Source organism: Phyllostomus hastatus, unplaced genomic scaffold (genome assembly GCF_019186645.2).
Source record: "Phyllostomus hastatus isolate PE091 unplaced genomic scaffold, TTU_PhHast_1.1 phas_contig_64, whole genome shotgun sequence".
Taxonomy (NCBI): Eukaryota; Metazoa; Chordata; class Mammalia; order Chiroptera; family Phyllostomidae; genus Phyllostomus; species Phyllostomus hastatus.
The window spans coordinates 6,580,421-6,606,460 of NW_025333928.1; the positions used below are offsets into that span (position 1 = coordinate 6,580,421).

The 26,040-nt window shown below is 45.1% G+C and overlaps 1 protein-coding gene across 1 annotated transcript in view; it reads left to right on the plus strand.

Moving 5' to 3' along the window:
- The first annotated feature begins 4,324 nt into the window (after positions 1 to 4,324).
- HS3ST4 (heparan sulfate-glucosamine 3-sulfotransferase 4) overlaps positions 4,325 to 26,040 on the plus strand; it is a 405,808-nt gene continuing 384,092 nt past the window's right edge. The window contains exon 1 of the mRNA XM_045849117.1: positions 4,325 to 5,224. Coding sequence (XP_045705073.1) covers positions 4,482 to 5,224 — 743 coding nt within the window. The 5' untranslated portion in view covers positions 4,325 to 4,481. The remainder of the gene's footprint in view (positions 5,225 to 26,040) is intronic.

Here is a 26,040-nt window from a genome sequence, read left to right on the forward strand (position 1 = left end):
ATCTTTCAACTTCTTATGAGACAATGGTCCTATTTTGTTAGAGTACTGCCATTATGACCTCATTTTAAGCTTCATTACTTTCTAACACTGTATCTCTGGATATTGTCACCTTGGGGGATAGAACTCCCAGATATGGATTTTGGGGGAGACACACTTCAGTTCATAACTAAATAAACAACAAATAAATATAAACAGAGGTTTGGCATTTATCTTTATCATTTTCTTTCTTCCTGACTTTACTCTCTTGTTGTTTTTTTTCCTCCTTAAGTTAAACATGTAGCTAATTTTCTTTACTTTTTCTTCTGTTTTGGGTAAGTATATTGAGGATTTCATCTTTATTGTAAATTGCTTAATCCCATCCACCATATTTTGCCATGGAGTGCTTTCAGCTCTAAGTATTCACTCATTTCCATGTGAGATCTTTTTCAGTGTGAGGTCCTAGATGTTCATGATCATTATTGTTAGTTTTTGCTACTTTTCCAAGTATATAATATCCTTCTTTGTCACCATGTTGGTTTTGCCAGGAGCTTTACCTCCAGATTTCTATAAATGCACTTTTTTATTGACAGGTCAAAGATATAATGGAGAAATATATTGGCTATATATCCAATGTGAGACAAGGGCTCTGCTACAGTGCTGGGACAGTGTAGACTTCTGGCCTGTCATTCATCTACCTCTGTGAAAGGGAACTCTAAGATAGGCTTGCTGAAGTTATTTGGTTAACAGGAGAAGAGATTAATAATATGTGTGTTTTCATCAGTCAGATAGTAAAGGTTCTGTTGTATTCATAGCCAACCATCAAGTCTTAGGAACCAAAAACAACCAAAGTGTATTTCTCAACCATGCTTCCTGTCATCAGCGGCTGGATCTTCATTGCCTGCACTCAGTGTGGAAGACCGAGCAGATGGCAGCTAGAACAGGCTCAATCCAACTTCTCACACAACTGTCAGGCAGGAAAAACCCACTGCCATTGGTAATCTCCTCCTGCCTGGCACAAGAGATAACCTCACTGCTCCTCAAGCTACATTAGCCAGTGTCACAGAGTCACACCTAACTTTAAGGGGCCAAGAAAATATATCTTTTCTGTGGGCCACTGAAGAGCCAAGAATATTTGGTGAATGGCAGTAATGACAACCTTACCCTATATGCTCTATGCCCTTTCCAAAACCTGTTTTTTTATTGCTTTTTGTTAGTCAATTTTTAAAAAATTCCCTTCAGTTATGTGAGTTATCAAACAATCTTCTAGTAAATTTCTTTAATGAAAAGCTAAACAAAACTGAAGTTAGCTAGAGTTAGTTTCTATTGCTTTAAAAAATGTTTAGAGGGCATTAGACTTGGCGTGATGACTGCTACTGAGCAGCTGAGGAAAGTTGCCTTCAGTTCACATACTGGGCTGGTTTTGACAAAAGGGCACACACACCTCTTCAAGGATAAGGTTTTACTAGGAGCAGGCATGACATGAGCCGATATTTAGACTCAAATAATTATTGGTAGCCACCATACATTAAGCAGGAGTCCTGTTATTTTTGTATATTTTTTCTAAGTCAATTGCACTCTTTATACAAACAATCTGTGGTGAGTCTGATCCATGATTATAAATGTAGAAAACGAGGTGTAGGGAGGTAAAATGACCTGTCCGAAAGCCACTTAGCTAGCAAATGACAGCTTTGTTCTAATTTTATCATCTTATCATATGGAGGGAACCAGAATAATGCAATGCATGTTTGAGTAGCATGCACTCATTGGTTTGGCTGGACTGTGAGATATGTGAAGTGTGGGAGTGAACCTTGAGTACAAAGGGAAAGAAGTTGGAGTTCATTAGTGAGGCAGTGAGGAGGAGGTTCCTGAGTCGGAGAGGATACTAGTAGCTGCCTAGGATCAGTAGCAATGAGGCATATTGGAGGCCTGGACACCAACTGGAGGAATGTTGTAAAAACTCAGTCTGACTGAGCATGGGTGTTAGCTGTGGAAACAGAAAACACTTCTCTCTAGTTTCCAGACCCACTGGGGATTGCTGAAGTCTTGAGTTCTCCTCATGTAGATAGCCCCTACTTTTCATTACAGGTTTCTTAAGAACTTGCTCTGAGAAAAAGCCTGGATCAAGAGAAGAAAAAATAATAGGCACCAGCCTAAGTGAGAAGTCTACAAAGCTCCTCTCCCACAAAACCAATTCTTCCCCATCAGTTGTAGGGCCTAACATTTCATCAATGGGTTTCATTCCTTCAAGAGTCTTTTATTCAAGTGTGACTATTTGGGGACAAGAGGGAACAGGGATCCTGGGAAGTTTCTTCATTAGCAGCCTACAGGCAAGTAACATAAACACAGGGGGGCAATCTGGGCAGCCAGCATGAAGAACAGGGCACACATGCTCTGCCTAAAGCAGGCTTCTCAGCTCTGGCTGAGGGAACCAGAATTGCTGGATCTGCTATTTCAACAGCAACTTTGTGTCTAGATATTTTTTTGGGGGGGGGAACTCCCAATTTAAAAATATTCCAACTGTTGAAAATTTCTTCATATGACTGTGCTGGACACATTCACTCTCAGTTTGCCACCTCTGGGTTACATTCTAATACCATTTTGTCAAAACCTTCCCAAATGTGAAAGCAAATCTTTAGCAAAATTAGATTAGAGAACAGGTTCTTTGGATTGCTGAGAGGGTAGGTAGAGAGTGTGGGCACTACTTGTGCAGGGGGACCCTGGGCCACCCACTGGGCATCATGGTGCCTGGACCTTGAAAGGGTGATGGGCCTTGGCAATGGCAATATTTGCTGCAACCAGGGCCTCCTGGCTGACCACCCTAAAGTGGGTTGGAGTGCAAAGAGGGATGGGTAAGCTTGTGCTCCCCTCAGTTCCACTGGGCCCCTTCCCATGCAGTAATGCAGTTGTCTGGTGTTTGAAAAAGCATCCCTAGTTACACAGGATGATTTACAGGACACCAGACTCTGCATTTTAGAGGTCTCCAGTGTACCATAAAAAATACGCTATAAAGGAATAATCTGTACGGGAACTGAAGCTGCAGTGAAGGAAGCTCATGTCCAGCTGAGAGCAGTAGTGAGCTTTTGTTCACTCAGGGAAAAGTCCCTGTTTTTCATCCCATTTGATTAACATTTTTCTTCCTCTTTGGCATTAGGTATCTAGTTAATATTTAGACATTGTATACATTTTCTTTCAACTGTTGTATCTATTATGTGAGCAAACAGAACCAGCAATGCCAACCACACCAGACCTGTCAGACACCTGGCTGTGGCTAGAAAGGTACTTGGGACTCACTGGAGCCAGGCCCTGGCAGGGACTGCGCAGGAGTGCGCAGAGACACCCCTGTCGCAGGAAACAGAGTCGCCCAGCTTGTGTCTGTTTATTAGGTGTTTAGAGCTATGATGGTCTCAGTCTATTCCAGTCCAGGGAAATCCGAATTCCTTTAGCGGCAATGTCCCTAAGGGACACAGGTGTGACTGTGGTTAAGCAGGAACAGCCTCATCTTTTGGGGCAGAAAGCAGTCACGTGGTGGCAGGACACAGGCAAAAGCTCTGGAACAGGAAAACCTGGGGGTTTCTGTCAAGCCTTCACCCATTAGGAGGTCCAACATAAGATGTGGAGGCTGGAAAGATGGAAGTTGGGATGGGGAAGCTGTTATGGAGAATATATCGCTCCTGGGCCAAAGGCAGGAGATATCCCGGGCGAGAGAAGGGTGGGTCAGAGACCAACAGAGTTTACCTGGAGTCCCAGGGGAAGGGGAAGAAGCCAGAGCTCGCCAGCCTCTGGCCCCTAGCTCTCCGGTGCACCGCACCAGCGGGGGGCGGCGGGCTCTACGTCCCAAAAAGTACTGGGAGAGGGTGGAGAACACAGAGTCCCAGGCTACTGAGAAGAGGAAACCGCGGGGCTGGGCGGGGAACACCTCCAGTGTGTTTGAGTTGAGGAGGCGGAGGAGGAGTGGGGGGACACGATCTCCGCTTCAAAGGAGCCCCAGTCCTGCGCTCGCCTCCGCTCCCGCGCCCCCTCCACAGGCGCGCGCGAGGCGCACTCCCCCTTCCCTCGGTGGCGCGAAGCGCGCGCCCGGCCCTCCACCTCCCCTCAGCGCAGCTCTGCTCTCCCCGCAGAAAGTTAGCAGCGGGGAAGGAACTCGGGGCCGCAGCAGCGCGCAGCGGCGGCAGAGGCTGAAACAGGACTCACGGTCGAGCCGAGAAAAGGAGCCGCTGCAGGCAGAGCAGGTGCAGCTGGCGGGTCCGCGCGCCCCCCTCGGTCCCCTTGCCAGAGGCTGAGGGGGGGGTGGGGGCCACCCGGACCCCGCGGGCAGAGCGGGGAGGGGGCCATGCGGCCGGGCTTCCCCCCGGCGCAGCGGGACAGCGGCCAGGGCCGGGGGCGCAGCGGGATCGCCTCATGCAGCCAGGGCGGCTGGGCAGCGGCGGCGGCGGCGGGGGCGGCGGCTGAAACCATGTCCGGGCAGCGCTGGGGGCCGCTGCCGCCGCGAGCGGGGAGCCGCGATGGCCCGGTGGCCCGCACCTCCTCCGCCTCCGCCTCCGCCTCCACCTCTCGCCCCGCCGCCGCCACCGGGCGCGTTGACTAAGGGGCCGCCGGCGCGGAAGCTGCTGTTTATGTGCACCTTGTCCCTGTCCGTCACCTACCTGTGCTACAGCCTCCTGGGCGGCTCGGGATCCCTGCAGTTCCCCCTGGCACTGCAGGAGCCGGTGGGCGCTGCCGCCGAGCCCCCGCCGAGCCCGCCGCCACCCTCTCTGCCGCCTCCCCCCGTGCGCCTCGGCGCCCCCTCGCAGCCGCCCGCGCCGCCGCCGGACAACGCGAGCCTCCGGGAGCCGCCCGAGTCCCGGGAGCAGCCTGCCGCCCCCGGAGCCGACGGCTGGGGGCTGGCGAGCGGCGGCAGCGGCGGCGGCGGCGGCGCCCGGGACGCCTGGCTCCGGCCCCCGCCGGCCCCCAGCGAGATGATCACGGCGCAGAGCGCGTTACTGGAGAGGGAAGCGCAGGAGTCTAGCACCACGGACGAAGAGCTTGCAGGCCGGAGGGCAGCCAACGGGAGCAGCGAGCGGGGTGGCGACGCCAGCACCCCGGACTACGGGGAGAAAAAGCTGCCACAGGCGCTGATCATCGGTGTCAAGAAAGGGGGGACCCGCGCGCTGCTGGAGGCGATCCGCGTACACCCGGACGTGCGGGCGGTGGGCGTAGAGCCACACTTCTTCGACAGGAACTATGAGAAGGGGCTGGAGTGGTACAGGTAGGACCCTGGGCTCGGCCGGTGGGGAGGCTCAGAAGGGAAGTCCAGGCGCCGTCCTGATGGTCCTGCGCTCCGTGAGGGCTTAGCGAACCCTGGCCGGGTCGCGTGGGGCGCGTCGGAGAGGGTAGGGGCCCAGCTAGGAATCCCTTTATTTAAAGGAGAGGGCAGAAGGTGGCAGCGGGCTCTGTCTGCTTGGGCTCCTCGTCCAGGTGGCTGCTTTCTGAATCTGCGCAGCTTCACGCCTCGGAGTCCCCAGCCCTCGTGCCCTCGGAGTGTTCCCCAACCCAGGCTCTTGAGGGGCTCTGGGCTTCTGTGTTTTGGGCATGCTGAAGAGTGAGGCAGGACAGCTTTGCTAACTAAAGGACTTTGAGATGGCCGGGAATCTCTCAAAATTGCCCTCGAACCCATTGCGTGGCTGGAATCCAACTTTAAGTATTTTCAGGTTGGAGCAAAATGAACAGGGAACAGTTAAAAAGATGGTGCTGGCAAGTTTGGACTTTCTAGTAAAGACAGAGGATGTTTCCCATCTCCAGGACTTTCTATCGTCCTGTAACTGAATGAACACTGGGCTGTCTTTGTGGCTGGAGCATTAATGTCGACGTGACAGTGGTGCCCTGAGAGTGCTCCTGCTCTGCACCCCTGCCCTTTCGCAAGACTGGAGCTTTCTTCTCGTCAGATGTTCCTCTCCCTCCTGCCCCACCCTCTGCCAGCGGTGAGAGAAGGGGAGAGCAGAGGACTAGAAAGTTAGCGTAGGTAAAATAAATTATAACCCATCTTTCTTGCCAGCCATGACATCAGCAACACTGGTGTGGATGCCCAAATGCAAACCTGCTTTGCTTTTTTTCTTTCCCTCTTTCCTCCTGTTTTATATCCCTTTGGAAAACAGATCTGGCTGGCTGGCCCCATCTCTGTTGCATCTCAGTAATTAATTGCAATTGTCAAACAGAAACACAGGCTTTGCCTGTTAAAGTGATGTTATCATGTTAACAGAGCCAAGAGGTAAAATAAGGATTGTTTCCTAACAAGTTGCTTTCCTGTTGAAGAGAGATGGGCTTCCTAAGTTTGAATTACATCCTGGGAAAGTTTTAGCAGTAACTTTAGAAATATATAATGAATGTGTGCATTGTGATTGCTTTTCACCCTACTTTAAAAAAATATGCCTTGTGCTTTGAAAGCTGGAGACAAGTACACTTAGGCATAAACATTATGCACATTCCAGCACATTATAAGGAAACAGCAAATTGTCTGTTAAAGTCGTGTCTCTTTCAACGCACAAAACTAATTGCAATATTTTAGGAGACTTCACACAGCCCCTTCCTATCAAAATATAAAACAGTGAATGCCTAATTTAACTGGAAAATCAGTATTTAGAACATCACAAGCCATGACTTCCAGTTTGCAATTATCATTAAAAAGGTGTTAGGATGATTAGTGCAACCATAGCAAAGCAGAGAAAAAGGGTATGCTGTCTGGGGAGGGTTCAGTTAATTGTTGGTGGTGGGAAGGTCCTGGCTTCTTCTGTGGGGGCAGCTTCGGTCTTATGAGGGTAACTGGCTTTTCCCCCTACTTCTAATTTTAAAGCCCTATATCTTGTGAGAAGCACTCTTGGGAAGAGGGAGGCATAAAGATCAGATGTTTCCAAAATGTGTTTGGGTAGCTTTGCAGCAGCTGTAAGCAGAAGGGGGTGTTTAATTGAGTTGACTTGAAATAAAGTTGATAGTTGATGGAGGGTGTGGTGGAATGCGTGTCCAGAAGCCCCACGTTAGGGTCTGGAGAACGTTCTGACAGAAAGGATGGAAGATGCCTGGTTTTTGGATGTTCCTTTACATTGGGCTGGACTAGAAGATACATAAACTGCCTGGCTGTCAGGACTTGGCTGTGAAAGGTACTTCAGCACTGTGGTGTTTGGGGCTCAGTGTCAGCATTTGGTGGCTACCCTTAGAGATGTTATACTGCAGAGATGTGGATGAAACTTGAGGACCATGTGCTGTCTCTGTGTCCTCAGCCCCTGCCGCAGGCTCTCACCAGTGGTGGGTCCCTACATGGCTTAGCCATGTGACTGGAAGTGCTGGAGAAGAATCTATCGGACACAGAGGGAATCGTAGCCACCGATGCCTGGTTGTTGAGAAGACTCCCAGAAAGCCCTCCCACCCACAGCGGCCACGTGTGCTGGGATGACTTGGTCATCTCTCCAGCCTTACCAAGGATAGCAGTGCTTTGAGGGTACCTGTGGGATTTACCTTAGCTCTGTCACAGGCTCCTATTTCTCTGTTCCGTGAAAGGACAGGGCATGACATCCTCACTGTATTGTAGAGAGGAGGAAGCAGTGGCATTGATTCAGACCAGGAACAGACACCCTTGCTTTTGGTTCCCTGGCGTGACTCCATCTTTTCAGTGGCAGCCTCTGGATGGAAATGGTTCCACTTGTTCCCTGAACTCCATGTATCCTGTCTGGAATCTTACTCTTCTGTGTGTCCCATTAAAGAGGCACAGGTTAATTCAAGGGTTTGATCCCCCTCCCACTTATTTGGTTTTTTTTTGTTTGTTTTTTTTTCTCTTTTCACTATGCTTCCCAATGTCCTACTAATTCTGAGAGTGTTTCTGAGGTTTGTGTTTTCTGCAAGAGGGGGAGAAAGAAGAAATGGGGGCTGCTGCCTGCAGAGCTGGCCTGGGCTTTCCTCGTATCCAGCTAAGCAGCCCTAGCAGCTTTATTCTGCGTCACTCCATTTGTGTGTAAATCCATGCTTTGCTTTCTTCTGTGCTGTTGATCTGATGTGATTTAAAAACATTTGGGATTAGAACATGTGCATCAGTTTTTCAGGCCAAGATAGTCTCCTGGATTAGGTGTCTGTGTTATAGCTGCAGAGAAGCAAGCCTCTTTTTGTGGACCAACTCAGGCCAACTATTAATAAGGGGCTTGGGGGTATATATTAAACCCTCTCCTCCCCTCCCTCTCCCACCACCGCCACAATAAAAGGGCAAAGCTACAATGTGCTTTTCAATAAAAGCTGCCACAAGCTTTCTGGGCAGAGGCCTTAAACCCCTCTAAGGGAGGGGACCTTGTGGCAGGCCTGTCATGGCAGAACTGAGCAAACTGACAGAGGCGGCTGGAGCTGTTGCCTTCCTTGTGGTTTAGACTGTAGAGTGACCATGGCCACTTTGCTTTTTGAAAACTACTCAGCCCCAGGGCAATGGAAAGTGATCTTCCATGGTTTCAAGTTGTCTTTACTGCATACAGTTAATACACACGTCCCACTGGCTTGGGGAAGATAACTCAGGAGAGGGTGTCAGTAGTCACCGTCATACTCCCCAGAGGAAAGTGGCCAATAGCATTCTTCGTACCTGGGTATCCTGAGAGATGGAAGAAGGACAAGGCACTGGCATTTATTGAATGCCTGTCATTGTGGTGGCTGGCACTTTATAAACATGTGATCACATTTGAGTGTCATGATGAGGCTGTGAGCACAACAGCAACTCTCCTCTTTCACAGGTGGCTTCCAAGGTAAAAACTTGCTCAAGGTTTCTCAGCTAGTCCAAGGTGAGCTGACCAAGTCTGTCCCATTGCAGAGTTTCTACCCCTGCCCCACACTGCTGCACGTAACACACTAGAAAGGTCTTCTTCTTCCTCTATTCTTATATTCAACAAATATTTATTATTATTTACCATGTGTCTAGTACTATTTCAGGTACCCAGGATAAAGTGGTGAGCAAGAGTGATGAAGCACCTGTTCTGGAACTGACGTTTCAGCAGGGGGTGGGGTAGGGGAGACAGCAACCAATAGTCTTTCTTTTTCCCTTTCCATGTGGCTGCCAAAACATTTAAAGTTACAGTTACTACTCAGGTTTCATTTCCACTGGGCAGGGCTCCTGTAGAGCAGTGGTTTTAACTGTAAACATGCACAGATCGCCTGGGGATGTTGTTAACATTGCAGATTCTGATTCAGCAGGTTTGGGGAAGGACCTCACATCACATGTTTCTAACTTCCCATGTGATAATGATACTGCTGGTTCCTGGGCCTCACTTTGAGCAACAGGGGCTTAGAGAATGACTGGTGCACACATGTGTTATTGTACTTTAAATCAAATAATCAGGGAGCTGTTCTCTGTGGTGGTGATAGAAATGAAGTGAAGGAGTGAGGTCCTCCCATGTGAAGATCTGGGTGGAGAGGTTTTCAAGTGAGGGGATAGCAAAAGCAAAGGCCCTGAGGTGGAAATAAGCCTTGAGGGCCTCAAAGTGTTCTTTTATTATTTCCAAAGCACAGTATTTGTAGCAGAACCAAACTGCATTCAAAATCTGGCTTTGTCACTTACTAGTTGATGATCTTGGTTGGATAACTGATTTAACATCACTAAGCTTCAGTTTGTTTATCTGATTGTAATTTCTTCCTTGCAGGATTGTTGGGAGGAATAAAGGAAATAATACAAGTGAATATATTTTCTAAACAAATAATGGGTGTGCTACAACAGGAACCCAAATGGGCCCAAACTGGGTTTTCCCATTTCCCAAATCACATTGGTCTCCTGTGCTTTTCTTTCTGTCGTGCTGCCATAACGCTGGCTGAAATGTTTCTTTACTGGGTATGCTTTGGAGAACATTGGCTTTGCCATCTCTATCTGCTTAACCCTTTAAGCCTGGGGTCACTGAGGGCCCACAGGGATCCTCTAAACGAGTGGAGTGAAGCAGCTGGAAGAAAGCGGGGTGTGTATGTTCTGTCTGAAGGGGTGGCCACCCCTTGTTTCTGGCTTCTCTTGTCCTGCTCAGATGTTGTGTCAGGGTTACCGGCTCTCCCACTTGGTAAGAGGAAGTGGACATTAGGTTTTAATGTGAAATCTGGTTTTAAATGTTGGAAACAGAATGAAATTTCTTAAAAGTATCGTGTAGGCCAACAGTGTGAGGCAAACAGAACCCATCTCTGGGCTGAATACTGCCAGCCGGCTACCAGTTGGCAACCACTGCTTTAAGCCCATTTCAGAAAGTAATAGGCATACCTAGCCCCTTTGCAGTTGTCAGAATTGTTGCTTATATGTGCTGTTTTAGTTTAGACCTTTTCCCAGATCTTGCAACAGCATGGGGGAAATACCTCCTGGATATTTTGCAACAACAAAAGAGGCTGTATGTAAACAGGGCAATTGAAGCAGAAAAAGACAATTCATAAATACATTTCCCATTTGTTCCTAATGAACATTTTCTAGAAGGTGATAAAAATTCTCAGTTGTTCATTTACTGATCAACAGTGCCCATATTTGATCCATACAGATAAATTGTGCTTATAAATAATAGATTCTGGCCAGAGTTTAAAAAATTGGGTTCTAGGTTTCAGTTTGCCACATACTACCCTGCTGGATATCAGGTTACTTAATTAACCTCTGTCTCTTTCATCTTTGTTTTTTAGGTGATGAGGTGATGTTGTCTCCATAGGGCCTGCCCATGCATTCACTAAAATACTTTGGTTCTAGAACCAATTTCTGTGTTACTCAGAGGAAGAAAATGGTAGAGTAGGAACACCACTGTTGGGAGCATGTTTCTGTATCTTTGATTCAGAATCCACTCATCCTCATTGTGTAAAAGTGGACACGTTACTTAATGTCACCAAACCTCAGTATCTTCATCTGCCTGATGGGCTCCATATTACTTCCAAAGGATTATGTGAAGATGAAATGAAATGGTATTCAAAGTGCCCCACAGAGTTTGTGACATAGCAGATTCCCCCTTCGCCTTCTTTCCTCTCTTTTTCTCCCAGTTTTCCTTTTTTCTTTGCTTTTCTTCTTCATTTTCCTTCAATTTCTTCCTTTTACCTCATCAGTCCTGAAGGTCCCAAAGAGAAAGCTGTAATGCATTTTTCATTTGAATAGTCTTTTATTTCAAGATTATGTCTGAATGAGGGATTTCAAACCCTGAAGCAGCTCTTAAGTAGCTCTCCAGAGAATAATCAAAACTGGATTCCAGAATTTGGTCTTGTAACTTGAGCAGAAGGAAGAGAAGCATCTGATTTCATGAGGGGATGGAAGCCGGGGTTCTCCAGGATGGGGAGGACCTGTGGAAGGGGCGCACTGACATTTCCTCAAGCCGACTGGAGAAGTCACTGCTTTTTGCCTGGGACAGAGTGTGCTTGCCTTTCCTTTTTCTGCAGAGCTGAAGCATTTGAGGATGTAGGACTGTTCCGGAAGACCCCCATGAGACCCCCTATCTTGAGTTTTGACTGCTTTTGCTGGTGGTCTCTGCCATCATCGCATTAATTTATTTTTATTTTCACTTTGAAATCAAGTCAGGAGAGAGGCCTTGGGACTTTAGGGGAATAGATGATTGCTAGGGCTCTATGTCAGAAAGTTTTAAACATTTTGCTTTTACATAATGGACGGTGATGGTGTCTCTGGAACTGACTGAACCATCAACCTGTTACAGTAATCTCTTGATTCCACTGATTTCTGTGGTTTAGCAAGGACCTCTGTAACTGTCTTGGGAATTTTCATCTGACATTATAATTCACTGATGGAACCTTTCAGCCCATCTTGCCATTAATTAAAAGCAGGCAGTTGATTTTTTTAAACACTAGTTAGGTTAGCTTTCATTTAACTTCTTTCAACTTTTACTTGGGGATATAAAAGTGTATTATAAACAGAAAAGGTAATTTATTGGTTTATGCACTTAGGAAGTCTAGGGGGTAATCGGCTTCAGAAAAAAAGCTAAATCTAGGAGCTCAATGATGTCACTAGGTCCCTCTCTCTGTCCCTTCTTTGTCGTGCTGGTGTCTACCTTGCTTCATTCTCAAGTTGTCTCACCACATTTTAGGCAAGCTGGTAAGCAGAGACCCTAGACAAACATATATTTTATGTTTATTGATTATTTTGGAAATAATTTTCCTTAAGAGCTTCTGTAAGAAATTCCTGTAGATGCCTTTGGTGCCAGTTGGGCTGTATGCCCATTCCTAAAGCAATCATGTAGCACTTCTGTAGTCAGTCCTGGCACTGCAGCCCCTGCCCTCCTTGGTTGGGGGTGGTGGTAGGAGTAGGGAAGCAGAGTTAGTCCCATTGGTTCCATAAAGAATAGAGTCCCCATAGAAATTGAGGTGGGAGTCAGTTAAACCTCATTTTCATTAAACATATACAGAGCCATTCTGGGATAGGCACAAGATCTCTGAGGATTTTAACCCAGGAAGAGGAACAGTGGGTTAATTTGGGAGAATCAGTGCCTTTATTTTAATCATGTACTTATTCATTCATTGAACATGTATTGATTGTTAACTGTGTGCTGGGTCAGGCATGAATCAGTCATGTCCAGTGACCTGAAAGAGCTCATGGGGCAAAGAAATGGACGAGTAACTGATTATAAGGTCAGAAAAGTCTTGACAAAGTGAGATTTACTCCAGGAATGGAAGGATGGTTTAATCTGAGAAACATCTAATAATTTGATTTATTCTTAATATGGGCAAATGAGAAAAATTTTAGGTTTTGTTTAATGGATGCTAAAAAGACATCTGATCAAATTAAACATCTATTCCTGATTTTTTGTATCAGCCTCCTGATGAAATAGGGTCATTCCCACACCCAGCATCACGTTTAGTGGTATAATACTAGAAACACTCCCACACTCCAGAGCAAGACCAAATGCCCATGGTTGTCACTGCTATTTACTACTGCTCAGGAATTAATAAATAACATAGTTAGATGTGGAAAAGAATAAGAAAGTGGGAGGTAGAGTTATCACCATTTGCCTGTAAGCTAATCTCTCTTTGGAAAACCTAAATAACCAATGACCTCTATTAGGAACAATAAGAGGATTTATTAAGGTGACTGGCAAGGAAATTGTGCAAAATCTATAGTTTTCCTATATGCCTACACCAGCAGTTTTGAAAATATGTAATGAGAGAAAATATTCTATTTATAGAATTGCCAAAGAGACAAAATAACTAGGAATACATTTAGCAAAAATTGCAAGGGATTTATAAGAACAAAATTTCAATACTTTACTGAGGGACATTAACATAGAAGAGTAAATGGAGAAAGACCTCTTTCTCTAGGATAGCATTTCCTTCTTTCCATCTTTCTGTCCTCCCCTTCTCTCTAGCCTTTTTTACTGGAGTTCTTTGTTGCTAGATTGAGATCCATCTGGTGTGCTTGAGAGTGGTCTGAAAATATTGTTTATGTGAGCATGGCCAAAGTGCTGGGCTTCATTTATATGATTCCTTTATTTTCCACACTTTGTCTGACTGAGGAAAGGATGGTAAGACAACTGTTACTATTTAGATTCAAAAACAGTGTTATAAATCCTTGGTGGGGTGGTTATATCCTGAATTTAGGGGTAGTAAGACTGTGCCCAGTCAGGTATAGATTAACAGTTGAGTTGGTAAAAGTTAGTAAATTTAGATGCACTTCTGTAGTTACAAAGCAAAATACAAAACAGGGACAAGTAATGGTTATTTTTATTGCACCATGAAGATGAAGATTTAGATCTGAAAGAATAACAGTATCAGCATGGCAACAGTATTGGTCTGGCAACAGTAGTAGTGGTGACAACAGTAGCAATTGGTGTCACAGCAGTGGTGGTAACAGTAGCTGTGGTAGTAACACTGGTGGTGGTAAGAATAGCTGGAGTAACAGTAGCAGCAGTAGTCAGAGTGGGGGCAGCAGTAGTGGTGGTAAACACAAATTGTGCATGCATGTGCCAGTCTCTGTTCCAAGCAGTGAATTCATTCAGTCTTTACAAGAATCTGGTGAGACAGGTACTGTTTTGCCCACGTGTTACTGGTGAGTGAACTGAGGCACAGGGCAGTCAAAATGGGGAGTTGGGATTCAAACTACAAGTGTTTGGCACCAAACATACAGCATGTCCTTTTACTTGTCACAGGGGTCTTTCACACCATGGAGATGTCTTCTGGGCTTATGGGAATTAATGTCAGTCATTAAGCAGTTTTACTCTCCAGGGGCTTTGGGTCCCTGTGTGCATACTGATTGGCATGCCCACAGCACAGGCTCATTAGGGATGGGAGGGTCTTGTCCCAACACAGAAGTGTCTTCCTTTCTGTTCTGGGTCCAAGTTCATCCCCACATTAGGGCCTTTTAATTCTCTGTTGTCCCCTCCCACAATACTCTGTCCCCTGATTCCTAAGCTGAAGGTGTCTCCTTATCTAACCTTCAGATGATTGTTCCCATTTCAGCTCCTCAGAAAGATATGTCCCAGCTTCCTAATTTAAAGACCTTTCTCCACATCTGAGCTTTTTCTGATGCTTTGTTTTCTTCACAGTGTGTACTGCTCTCCACCATCATCCTGATTACATCTCTCTCTCTCTGTCTCACTAGAAGGTAAACTACACAGGACCAGGGGTCTTTTCCATTTTCTTTGTTGCCAATGTGCAAAACAGTATTTGGCACACAATAGACACTCAATAATGGTAGTTTATTAATCACTAATCATGAAACAATGAATAAAAGGCAGGCCTTCTATGTGCTAAGGTGTCTTCCAGAAATTTCTGAAAAGAAGTAACACATCTTTTGGTAACTCTGGCTGACAACTTTTCTAAGTTTTATCTCATACTATTTCTGCAAGTTATTTTGGGTCTAAGAAAGATAAACCCACTCAAACAAGCTGTATGGGTTTGACATTCTCCCTAAAAGGTCCCTATAATGCATAGCATTGTCTCATTTATTCTGCACAGCAGTCTGATAAAGTTGACTGACACCTTGTTATCCCATTTTAACCAGTAAAGAGAAGGAGATCTCAGAACGGTGAGTGACGGCAGTCCCGGGGTCACATAGCAGGCTGTTGGGAGCTGGGTGTTTTTTCACTGTAACATGTGACTTTTGGTTTCTGGCCTTTGTTTGTTGCTGTCACTGCCAAAGTTTTAGGAGAACTTGGATTATTCCTGGTAGATTATTATGCTCCAAGATCAGTTGGGATTTTGTTTCTTTAAATACATTATTAAAACTGCATAACCATCATTTTATAGTCAAACCATTACACTGAGGCCCTATGCTTGACTTGTTACTTCCCTGTGCCTCCAGGTTAAGCCTTCTGTGAGGGGCTGGAGGTGTGGGGAGCCGAGGAAACATTTGAGTCAAACTGCCAGAGAGCCTCTGTCATAGGACTCTTTGGCTATTTGGAGCTTTGTGGTATTTTGAGAGATAAAGCTAAACTGGGAATCAGAAATTAAGGATCTGAGTTCTGGGTCTACCTTGCTTTGTGTACATAGGTGCATATGTAGCCTCTGAGCCCTTGTTTTCTCATCTCTACAATGGGAAAACAGCTACTGATAACTCTGCAGCGATTTTGCAAGGATAGGGTAATAGTGATGTGCTGGGATCTGCTTTGCCTGCATGTGTCAGTTGTTTGTTACTAATCCATGCACGTTTCCATGAATCCCCCCAGTAATTGCTTTTCTGGAATGTTGCACTCCAGGGAGTACCTGAAATACAGGACAAGCACTCTTATCATAAAGTTAGATTAAGAAGTTTAATTTACAGAAACATTATAGGCCATGGATATCAAACCTTGTGAGGGCAGACTGCATAAACATGCCCAGGATTCCTGGAGCACCTTTGTCACTTTAACTCCTCTGCTTGACTCAGCTGCAGGCCACATTTGCTTTTTAGGATCACTCGGCAGTTGAGGAGCTGTGGAGTGACCAGAAGAGTCTCTCATTTTGTTCTCTTTTGACCTGTCATCCCTTTTCCCTGCCACACCTTGCCTGTGTTTCCCAGATTGGCATATTTACACCCCACCTCTGGCTGCCTGACTCGCCTACTTTCTAAACTATGGACGACAGCATAATGCCCCCAGCCCCACCCAGATAACCTGTCCTAATCTCCAGAACCTGTGAGTATGCTCGATTATGTGGCAAAGGGGGACTGAGGTTCAGTTGCAGATGGAATTATGATGGCTAACAGCGAACGTTGAGATGAGAGATTGTCCTGGATTATCTGGATGGGCCAGTGTAATCACAGGGTCCTTTTAGGTGGAAGAGGGAGGCAGGAGAGCTAGAACCTGAGGGATGGCAGCATGACAGGGGCTCAACCTGCTGTCGCCGGCTTTGAAGATAGAGGAAGGGGCCGTGAGCCAAGAATTCAGAAAGCTTCTAGAAGCTAGAAAAGGAAAAGGAATTATTCTTCCTTAGAGCCTCTAGAAGGAAGGCAGCCCTGCTGACACTGATGTTGGCCTGTGGAGACCCTTCTAGACTTCTGACCTCCAGGGCTGTGAAGCCAGTCAGCTGGTGGCCGTTTGTGACAGTAACAACACACTCTCCTCAGACATTTCTAGCAGCCATCCTCTTAGTTTTTTTCTTCTCTTTGCCTTTTCTCTGTTTCTGGAAAATTGCACCTCTGGGACTTGTAAGGTCTCTTGCCAAACAGCAACATAGTTGTAAATGTCCACTATTTGCAGATGGCAGCACACTACTTAGAGTAAAAACCAAACTTCTGCCACCAAGAGACCCAGCTTAGAGCAACTTCAATAAGATAGATGGTTTCTCTCCCATGTAACGAAGTCCATGTTTAACATTCGTAGTGCTGCATGGTGGCCAAATACTCACAGGGACCCAAGCTGAAAACAGTATGTTCAGGTGCACAGGCATGTGTGTTGGAATAGCAGTCCCGTGTGAACACTCAGCCAGTCTAGACTGGAGGCGGGGGGCAGGTAGGTGGGGAGAGAGTGGGGAGAGTGGACCTCCAGAAGATCCTTCAGAGACTCAAGTTCTAGTCTTTCCATCTTGTTTGCTGTACCATATTCCAGGGAACTTGTTAGAAATGCAGAAAATCAGACCCTATCCCCAATTTTCTGAAGCAAACTTGACATTTTAAGAAGCTCTTTAGGTATTTCTTATGCACAAAGGTTGAGAAACTCAGCCTTAGAGCAAACTTATTCAACTTCAGCACCATTGACATTCTGGGCCAGGATGGGCTTTGTTGTGGGGGGCTGTCCTGGGCATCATAGGGCCTCTCTGGTCTCTGCCCTGAGAATGCCAGCAATTTGGTCCTCATCCCCAATATTACAGCCAAAAATGTCTCCAGACATTGCTACATGTCCCCTAGGGCAACGTCCCCTCTGGTTGAGAACCTCTGCCTGCCTTACAGGGGTTTCCCCTTTGCATGATGTACATCCCAGCAGCAGGACTACAATAAGGGCAGGAGTCCAGGAAGAAATGTATACAAGCAAGACAGAAGTGCCACTCAACTTCTACTTTGATTTTGTCAGGGAGATTTTGTGGTGTGGCATGTCCAGCTGCAGTAGAGTCTCAGGAACATTATGGGTGTCTCTGTGCCCAAGAAGGAGGGCAGAAGGAGTTGGGGGACAGTCAGCTGTCTACTAAAGTAGTATTGCAAGAATGTGGTCATACTGTATCTCCTTTTATCTCAAGAAGTAAATCAGTTGGAGGGTGAATTGAATTGAGAAGGATATGTATGTATGTGTGGATATATATATATATATTAGAAATATATATATTGTATATATATTAGAAATATATATATATAAAATAGAATGTGGAACATAGAACTAGTTTAGAAGATCACAGGATATTTTAGAGCACATAAAATTTACCTGGTTCACTAATGGTGTATTTTGACATCAAGAGTTTGCATCTTCTAAACTTCAGTCATGAATGTTACTCTTGCAAGTTTTTTTTTCTTTTACCGTATGCCTATGGTGCTTGCCTATGCAAGGGAGGACCCAAAAACCTGAAATTACCTTCTAGAGGGCAGGCTCCTTGTAGTACAGGCTTCCCCCACTAGGTGAGTGTTCTAGGAACCCATCTGTATCAGTGTACCCACTCATGTTATGAGGAACTGTATTTGGCTTCACTGAATTTACCTTTGGAGACTCTTTCAGTGCATTTACCCATTTTATGATAGGTGATTTATGAACGCACCTGCCCACACCTCACTGAGTGTTCAGCAGTTTTTGACCAAAAATGTCATGACCCCCATGCCTTACTCTCCTTATTCACCTATCTCTCCCTGATCAATGTTGTTTTTTGTTTCCCTGGATGAAAAAAGTCCTTAAAAGGAAACAGTTTGTCTGTGTGGAAGAGGTGAAACAACAAAAAAATCAGAACCACTAAAAGGCATCAAAATCGATGAGTTCAAAAACCGGTTTGAACCTGTAAGTGGAACCTAATCAACAAAACAAATAAGCAAGCAAAATATAACCAGAGACATTGAAATAAAGAACAAGCTGACAGTAACCAGAGGGGCGGGGAGGGATAATGGGGGAAAATAGGGGAGGGTCCATCAAGGAGCATGTGTAAAGGACACATGGACAAAGCCAAAGGGGGGTAGATTCAAGGGTGGGAGGCAGGGATGGGTGGGGCAGGGGGCTGTGATGGGGTGAAAATGGAGATAACTGTACTTGAACAAAATTAAAAAAAAGAAATAAAACTGTTTTGAACAGTGGAAAAATGTCTCTATAGGTATATTGCATCAAATGGAGAGTTCTTTGAAGGTGACTGAAGTTTAAACATGTAAGAATAAGTACATAATTTTTTATAAATAAATTCTGCTTTTGGGTCCCCTTTCATATTGTTTTTACATGAAAAATAATAATTTTATTCAATGATTTTAAAGGCTTTATCATTGCTCTAAATGTGGTTGTGAGATGGAGATATACATACGTATATACATATCTATATATGTATCATATACATATATGATACACATATCTCTGTATGTGTGTGTATGTCATCTGTATCTGTGTGTCTCTACGTCTCCACGGCTCAGTCTCTCTCTGTATCTATCTGTCTGGCACCACCTGCCGTGCCACCCTCACACTTGTCCAGGCTGCTCCAGGAGACTTCTATTCTTATTCATGCTGACACTCTTGGCCTTCTGTAATCAGCTCTTCACACAGTCATTAGAGTAAGTGATCCCTTTAAAGCAACCCACATTGTGCTCCTACTTTAAATTTTCCAATGGCTTCTTGTCAACCTATAAACAGATTTTTGTTCTGACCATGGTCTGCAGGGCCCTATGGAGTCTGATGCCTGCCCACCTCTCCAAACACATTTATTTGCTACCTACTCTTTGCTCCTCTGCTTGAGCCACACTAGCCTCTTCTTTGTACCTGAGAAGCCAAATATGGCCATGCCTCAGGGCCTTTGCACTTGTTTTTCCCTCCACCTGCAATGCTTTTTGCTTAGGTAATTGCATGACTTGCATCCTCCTTTCAGTTCAAGCCTCTGTTTAGCCATGTCGTCCTCAGTATGGCCTTTTCTTGTACCACCTGGACTGACCTTGTCCACTTCTAATGGTAAGAGCTCCATTCACTGGAAATTGCTGTAGGTTGCTATTAACATTTGCCCACATTCCATAGTTACTTCAACTTCACCCAAATTAAGAACTAGGTGTCTTAATTTCCTGGTTATTAATTCTCCCATTGTGGTGGGGAGATCTTGTTTTGATTTCCTGCCACCAAATGACCTTGATGTCACTGGGGGTCACTTTAAACATATTGATGGAATGCTCAACTATCCCTGTTATTTAAGCACACTGCCGCTAGGTGGTGGTTAGGTGAAACAGGCTGAGTCCAAGGTAGGGTGTTTTCCGAGACGCACAATGTGACTGGCTCCTGGCTCCTTGTAGCCTGGGGTAACCCTGCGTATTTGTCCCCGTACCACAGGAAGCTTTATAAAGGATTTGCTTTCATAAATAATAAATAGACATCATGATGGATGTTTAAAGTGTGTTTAAAACAAACTCTTTTTTAAAAAAAGATTTTATTTATTTATTTAGGCAGAGGGGAAGAGAGGGAGATAGAGAAGGAGAGAAGCATCAATGTGTGGTTGTCTCTCATATGCCCCTTACTGGGGACCTGGCCCACAGCCCAGGCATGTGCCCTGACTGGGAATCAAACTGGTGACCCTTTGGTTCGCAGGCCAGAACTCAACCCACTGAGCCATACCAGCTACGGTGGGATTGTGTTTCTTATCAATCTCTTTATCTCTCATCCACCAAGAAGAAGAAATTTTCTGAAATCATAATATATTAGAGCACCTTTAAAGAAAGATTTTCCTGTTGGTTGGAAACTTGGATTTAGCTGTGAAACTCTATTGGCTACAATTCTTCTGGTTAAAACACACAAATTAAAGGTAAAATTTGAACCAAGCATAATCCAGAAAGGAATTGAATGGCTTATGTATCTGAGAAGTTCTGGATGATGGGGACAGCCTAATTAGGCCTTAAATAATGTCACCAGATTTCTTATTTTTGGAGCCTGCTGCCTCTCAGGCAGTTGGTTACTTTCTTAAAACCTATGCCGTGTTGTTGTCAGTGGTTGCCAATCCACATCTCTTGCCCCAAATGCAGTAGGAAAAGTGTGCCATCTTTGTCCCAGATGTCTTAGTTGAAGTGTTATCAGAGTGCATTGTTTCTTTGGGGTCCCATGCACACCCATCAGCCAGTCCTCATTGCCAGAGCAAGTGTAAGCTTGAGGCACCCTCCCTGGAGCAGAGGTAGAGTTAGTTCTCCTGGGGCACAGAGGATGCAATGCGGGCATTTTCCCAAAGCAGACGCAGGGTATGGTTATCAAAGCCAGGAAGCTGGGAAGTGGGTGCTGCTGCCAAAACAACAGATGCCTGTTTCGAGTCTCGTCTGTTCAGATGTAATCTTTCACCGAAGCACAGCCGAAAGAAACACACATCGAGAATGCCAGTGGCTCGTGTGACTGTGGGAGATCTGGGTGCTGTTCTGTGTCTTTCCACTAAGGTGGGCACAGCAGCTCAAACTGCCCCCCTGCCTCACTGCACAGAAAGGAAGGAAGGGAGGGAGGAGGGAAAGGAAAGATAGAGAGAGGGAGGGAACACAAGAAAGGACACTTGTTTAGTCTCTGCACCTAAGATGTGTTAAATACTGAAGAAAACATTCTAAAGAACCTGCCTTCAAAAATCATCATTTATTTATTTCAACTGTTTTCTATTTCCATCACTTCCTGAGCAACCCCTGGAAACTGCCTGTGAACATTTAAAGGGATTGCATATTTTCCTAGAGAATTCTTAAGCTGGTGAGTGAAAGGTTCTATCCCATTAAGTCTTTCTTTTCCACGCACTTCAAGGAGAGAGGGAAGAATGCGCTGGCATTTCACTCTTAGCATAACAACCTGGCAGCCTGGAATTTCTAGAACAGCCAGATTCTGTGTCATTTTACTCCATTAAGGGAAGGCCTGCAAAAGAGACTTACATGTGACTTAATTTTTATGCTTTTGGAAGGCTTTTTATGGAAATAAATCCACATTTCTGGAATTGTTTTGGTCATATTTAGTGCCTTGATATAAACATAAGTACCTTGCGTGTTGTCTGGGGGATTCTCATTGGTGCATGATGGTGTTTTCTTTGTGTGTGTGTGTGTGCAAATTGTATGTTGAAGTTTCTGTGTGAAGGTCCCTCAGCAGGCAGAATTTGGGCTTGTAAAGCCCCAGTGTCGCTTGTTAGCCCCCCCCCCCCCCATTTTGTGTGTGACTTTTGGCCTTCTTGAGGCTCCAGCTCCAGCCATCCCTGACACTTGTCCTCCTTTGCTCTGGGGTCCTTCCCTGTTCCCTGTGCACGGGGAATCCCCTTCCTCATTCCTCCTGAAAAGAAAACCCCAGGCCTTTTCCTCTTTTAGGCTTTGCCTGCTGGAGGAGAAAGATGGAGGAATCAGGAGTTGTACCAAAAATACTTCTTGTTGTTCATCCTGTGTTCATTAGGTCCATATATATAAATGCTTCTTTTGAGTTCTCTTCCAGATTTCTTGTGACTTTTTTAAGATTCGTAAGACTTCCTCAAAAGTCTTATTTCAGAAAAAGTGCAAAATTTAATAACCAATAGATTATACAAGAAGTTAACTTCCATGATTTCTGCTTTCCAGCAGTTGCGCCTTTGCATATTATGAATTTTTGGTAAGAGTAGGTAACTCCCTTTGCTTATATGACTAAAAGGAAACCCCAGTGTGTCCTGTTCCTCCTCTCTCACTTAATCCTCACAGCAGCCCCTGCTGAGTTAGGGCACTGTATTTTTGTGAAAACTGAGGCATAAGGAGTTGCAGAATGGTACCAAAAGATCATTGCAGAATGGTACCAAAGGTCATTACCAATGCCATTAGGATTCAAACAGGGCACTTAGGGTGCATTGTTTTGGCCATAGTCTTGTGCTACTTCTCAGTGAGCAAACATGCTGGGATCATGTTCCATCCAGTTTCCAGAGTCCAGCTGTCTCTTGTGCTGTCTGCAGACACAGCTGTGATTGTCTGGGAGCCACTTCTGCAGCCAAATTTCACTTCTACATCTTAGAAAATAGCTCCACTACAGAATTTTGAGGCTGCTTGGAAAATAAACCTGCATATTTCATGCTATGAAAGCTGTTGCTAATGTCCACCTACCAGAGTTGGGTGCAGAGGTCTCAGCACTCGGGCTGACTTCAGAGTCCTATTGATTTTCGAGCCCTGTTGTGCACTGGTAGCTTCAGAGGCCCAGTGACTCAGCTGCACTTTCTCCAAGTGGGGCAGCGGAGGTCTGAGAGTTGCTCTGGGGTGTATATTTTTCAAAAAAGAAAGGGAGAGAAAACCCCTCCAGCGTAGGCTATTTCAAGGCAGTGTGAGGGACAGAAAGCAACTCCTGTGACCTGCTGCCTTGGCTGTGGGCCATCTCTGCATAGAGGGCTGGTGGCAGAGATGGTGTTTTGCTCTGTCATGGCTGCTCTCCTGTTCCTCATGAGGAATCCCCCTTCCTCCTGAGGTTGACAACTGCCTTTGGAAAAGTGTTTTCATGAACAGAACTTTGGTTAAAACTTTGGTAATAACGTACATCACTCCCTTGTTACAAAGCTCTGTGACACAGGCACTCCTGGTCTTTCTAAAGTAGGTGCACGGTACCTGATATGGAGGAGCAGAGCTTCTGAAACCTAGCTCCTCCACAAGCCTTGCTGTGCCTGTCCCCTGCTCTGCCCACACACCCGTCCTGATGGTAGGCTGTGCCCCGTCTCCTCCATCCCCCAACTCTCCGGTGCGGCATCGCGGCACATCGACTGATGCTTGTTGTTTGTTCCAAGAACTTTGACGTGCACTCTCTTCCCAAACAGTCCTCATAACAACCCCATGTGAGAGACTCTTCCCTTTTTAAACATAGTCCAATTTGTTTTTCTTTTATTGTTGCAAAAAACACAAAATATAAAATTTGCCATCCTAACCAGTGTTAAGTATACCATTAGTTCAGTAGTGTTAAGTACATTCACACTGTTGGGAAACAGATTTCATCTTCTAAATTTGACTCTATATCTATTACACTTTATTTTCCTTAAAATAAATCAGAAATGTATTTCTATAGCACCAAGAGAGAGACTGACTATTCTTGCTGCCCTTTTATACATGAGGAAACTGAGGCAGGGAAAGTCAGATAACTTGCCCAAGGTCACCCTGATCCTGTGAAGAATTGGTGTGAAGCCCAGAACCTCGCTGTCAGATTCTGTACTTTGGCACAGAGTTGTATTCCACTCTCTGACCCACCCAGCCCTTGGAATGCAGTAGGATTCCATTTAAATTATTATCATTTAAGTCATACATATTCAGTAAAGACACTTAGGAAATACTGAAAGCATTAAAAATTCTGTCACCCAAGGGTGGCTGTTACTAATAATTTAGTGTTGCCTGTTCCATAATTTTTTCAATAACCACAAAGTGTGTGTTTGTATAGTTTTTTGAAAAATATGTATTTAAAAGATAATTTGCTTTTTTATCATCTAAAAGTGTATCATGAACATCTTCCTATGCCTAAAATATACTTTTGTAACATAAGTTCAATATTTTTATGAGTGTAAAAAGTGATATAGACCATGGGCTACCCCAGAGATTAGGACATAACTACAAATGAATTGCAGAAATAAACTGCAGATAAATACTTAGACAAGAGATACCACATACAACAATCACAATAGTAATAAGAAAAATGATAAAGAGCATCAGAAGGCATTGTGGATATATCTTAATAATGGTGGGATGGCAGTGTCCTTTCAAATTAAGATTTAAAACAAATGACAACCCAGGAGCCATAAGGGAAAGATTGATGGGTTTACTCGTAGAAAATGTAAAGTTCACATAGGAGAGGATACTCATCAACAAAGTGTATTAGCCATCTTGGGGTGCTGGAGCAGAGCACCACACCTGAAGGCCCCAACGACAGACATTTATCCTCAGAACTCTGTAGGCTCGAAGTCCCAGATCAAGGTGTGGACAGGGTTGGCTTCTTCTCAGGCCTCCCTTTGACTTGCAGATAGCCGTCCTCTCCTCCCTGTGTCTGTACATGGTCGCTCTCTGTGTCTGTGTCCTAATTTCATTTTCTTCTAAGGATCCCTGTCATATTGGATTAGGGCTCACCTTGGTGACCTCATTTTACCTGAGTTCCTTCTTCAAAGATGCTGTCTCCAAATCTATCGTGTTCTGAGGCACAGCAGTTTTGGGGGCACAAACCTCAGGCTGAAATGCAGAGTGAAAGCCAAGTGAGGAGCCTGGAGGACACACTGGCATATACGGGTCTAGGAGCCCAAATTGCCTCTTCCCTGGGAGCTGCTTGGATGCCTGTGCCACCTCTGCTATCCTTGTTCTTCCTAAGCTGCTCAGACTTAGGATCATCCCCACCCCCAGTTTTATGTAACTCTGTTCTAATCCATTCAGAGATGCAATTAAAGTTTAATTCCTAGAGACCAATCTTGGAAAAAAAAACTTTATAGTAAAAGTAACATGAGCTAGTATTAGAAGAAAAAGACAGCGACAAAAAATAAAATTAGCCCTGGCTGGTGTAGCTCAGTGGATTGAGCATGGGCTGGGAACCAAAGTGTCCCAGGTTCGATTCCCAGCCAGGGTACATGACTGGGTTGCAGGCCATAACCCCCAGCAACTGCACACTGATGTCTCTCTCTCTCTCTCTCTCTCTCTCTCTCTCTCTCTCTCTATCTCTCTCTATCTCCCTCCCTTCCCTCTCTAAAAATAAATAAAATCTTTTAAAAAATTAAATTAAAATAAAAATCTCGCTAAGGCTTACATCCTACCTCCTGCACTGCCTGCCTCATTCCCTGAAGGGAGCTGCTGCTGACAGTCGGCTGTTTCCTTCCCTTTGAGCTGCTAGCACAGTGCAGTGAGATGTGGTCATTGATACAGTCTGATGACACAGATGAGGTGTTATTGACACTACTAACACTGCTGCACTACTGTAGTTAGTTCATATCCCATGCTGTTTCAACATCAAGCCGGCTAAGTGCTGGGTTTAATCTTTCCAGGATGCTGCGAGGCGGACCTCCTACTAGCCCATGTTTTAGCTGAGCAAACTGCAGCTCAGAGAGATCCAGGAGCTTGCTCACAGTCACAAAGCTGGGAAACACTCCCGCCAGCGCTGCTGACTTCCGAGCTGCTGTGGTGCCTTGTCATTAGCTCATGAACACTTTCCACAACACTGCATACAGGTCAAGTTCCTTAATTGTAACCTTGACATTGTGTTTCCTTGTCGGGCTGTATCATGACAGAATGACCATTCCTGTCTTGAAGATGCTCTGTATTTTCTGCCCTTTACACTTACAAACAAGGTGTGGTGGGTGTCCTCGTGCTCTGGGGGCATATGTCTAAAGGAAGGGGACAGAGCGTGCACTTTCTAAAGTTAGAGATGCTTCTATATATTTGATAACTTGTCAGAAAGCAATCTTATTTCTAAGTTCTTGGGAAAAACCTGCACATGGCCTCCAAGTAATGAAACAGATTTAGTAAAAGTCACTCCCTTTTCTGCCCTGGCTCTTGATAAAAGCTTTTAATTGGAAGGATGGATTCCATGTACAATTACCACAGGGTGAAGGAAAATAGGCAGTGTGGTTATCATTCTT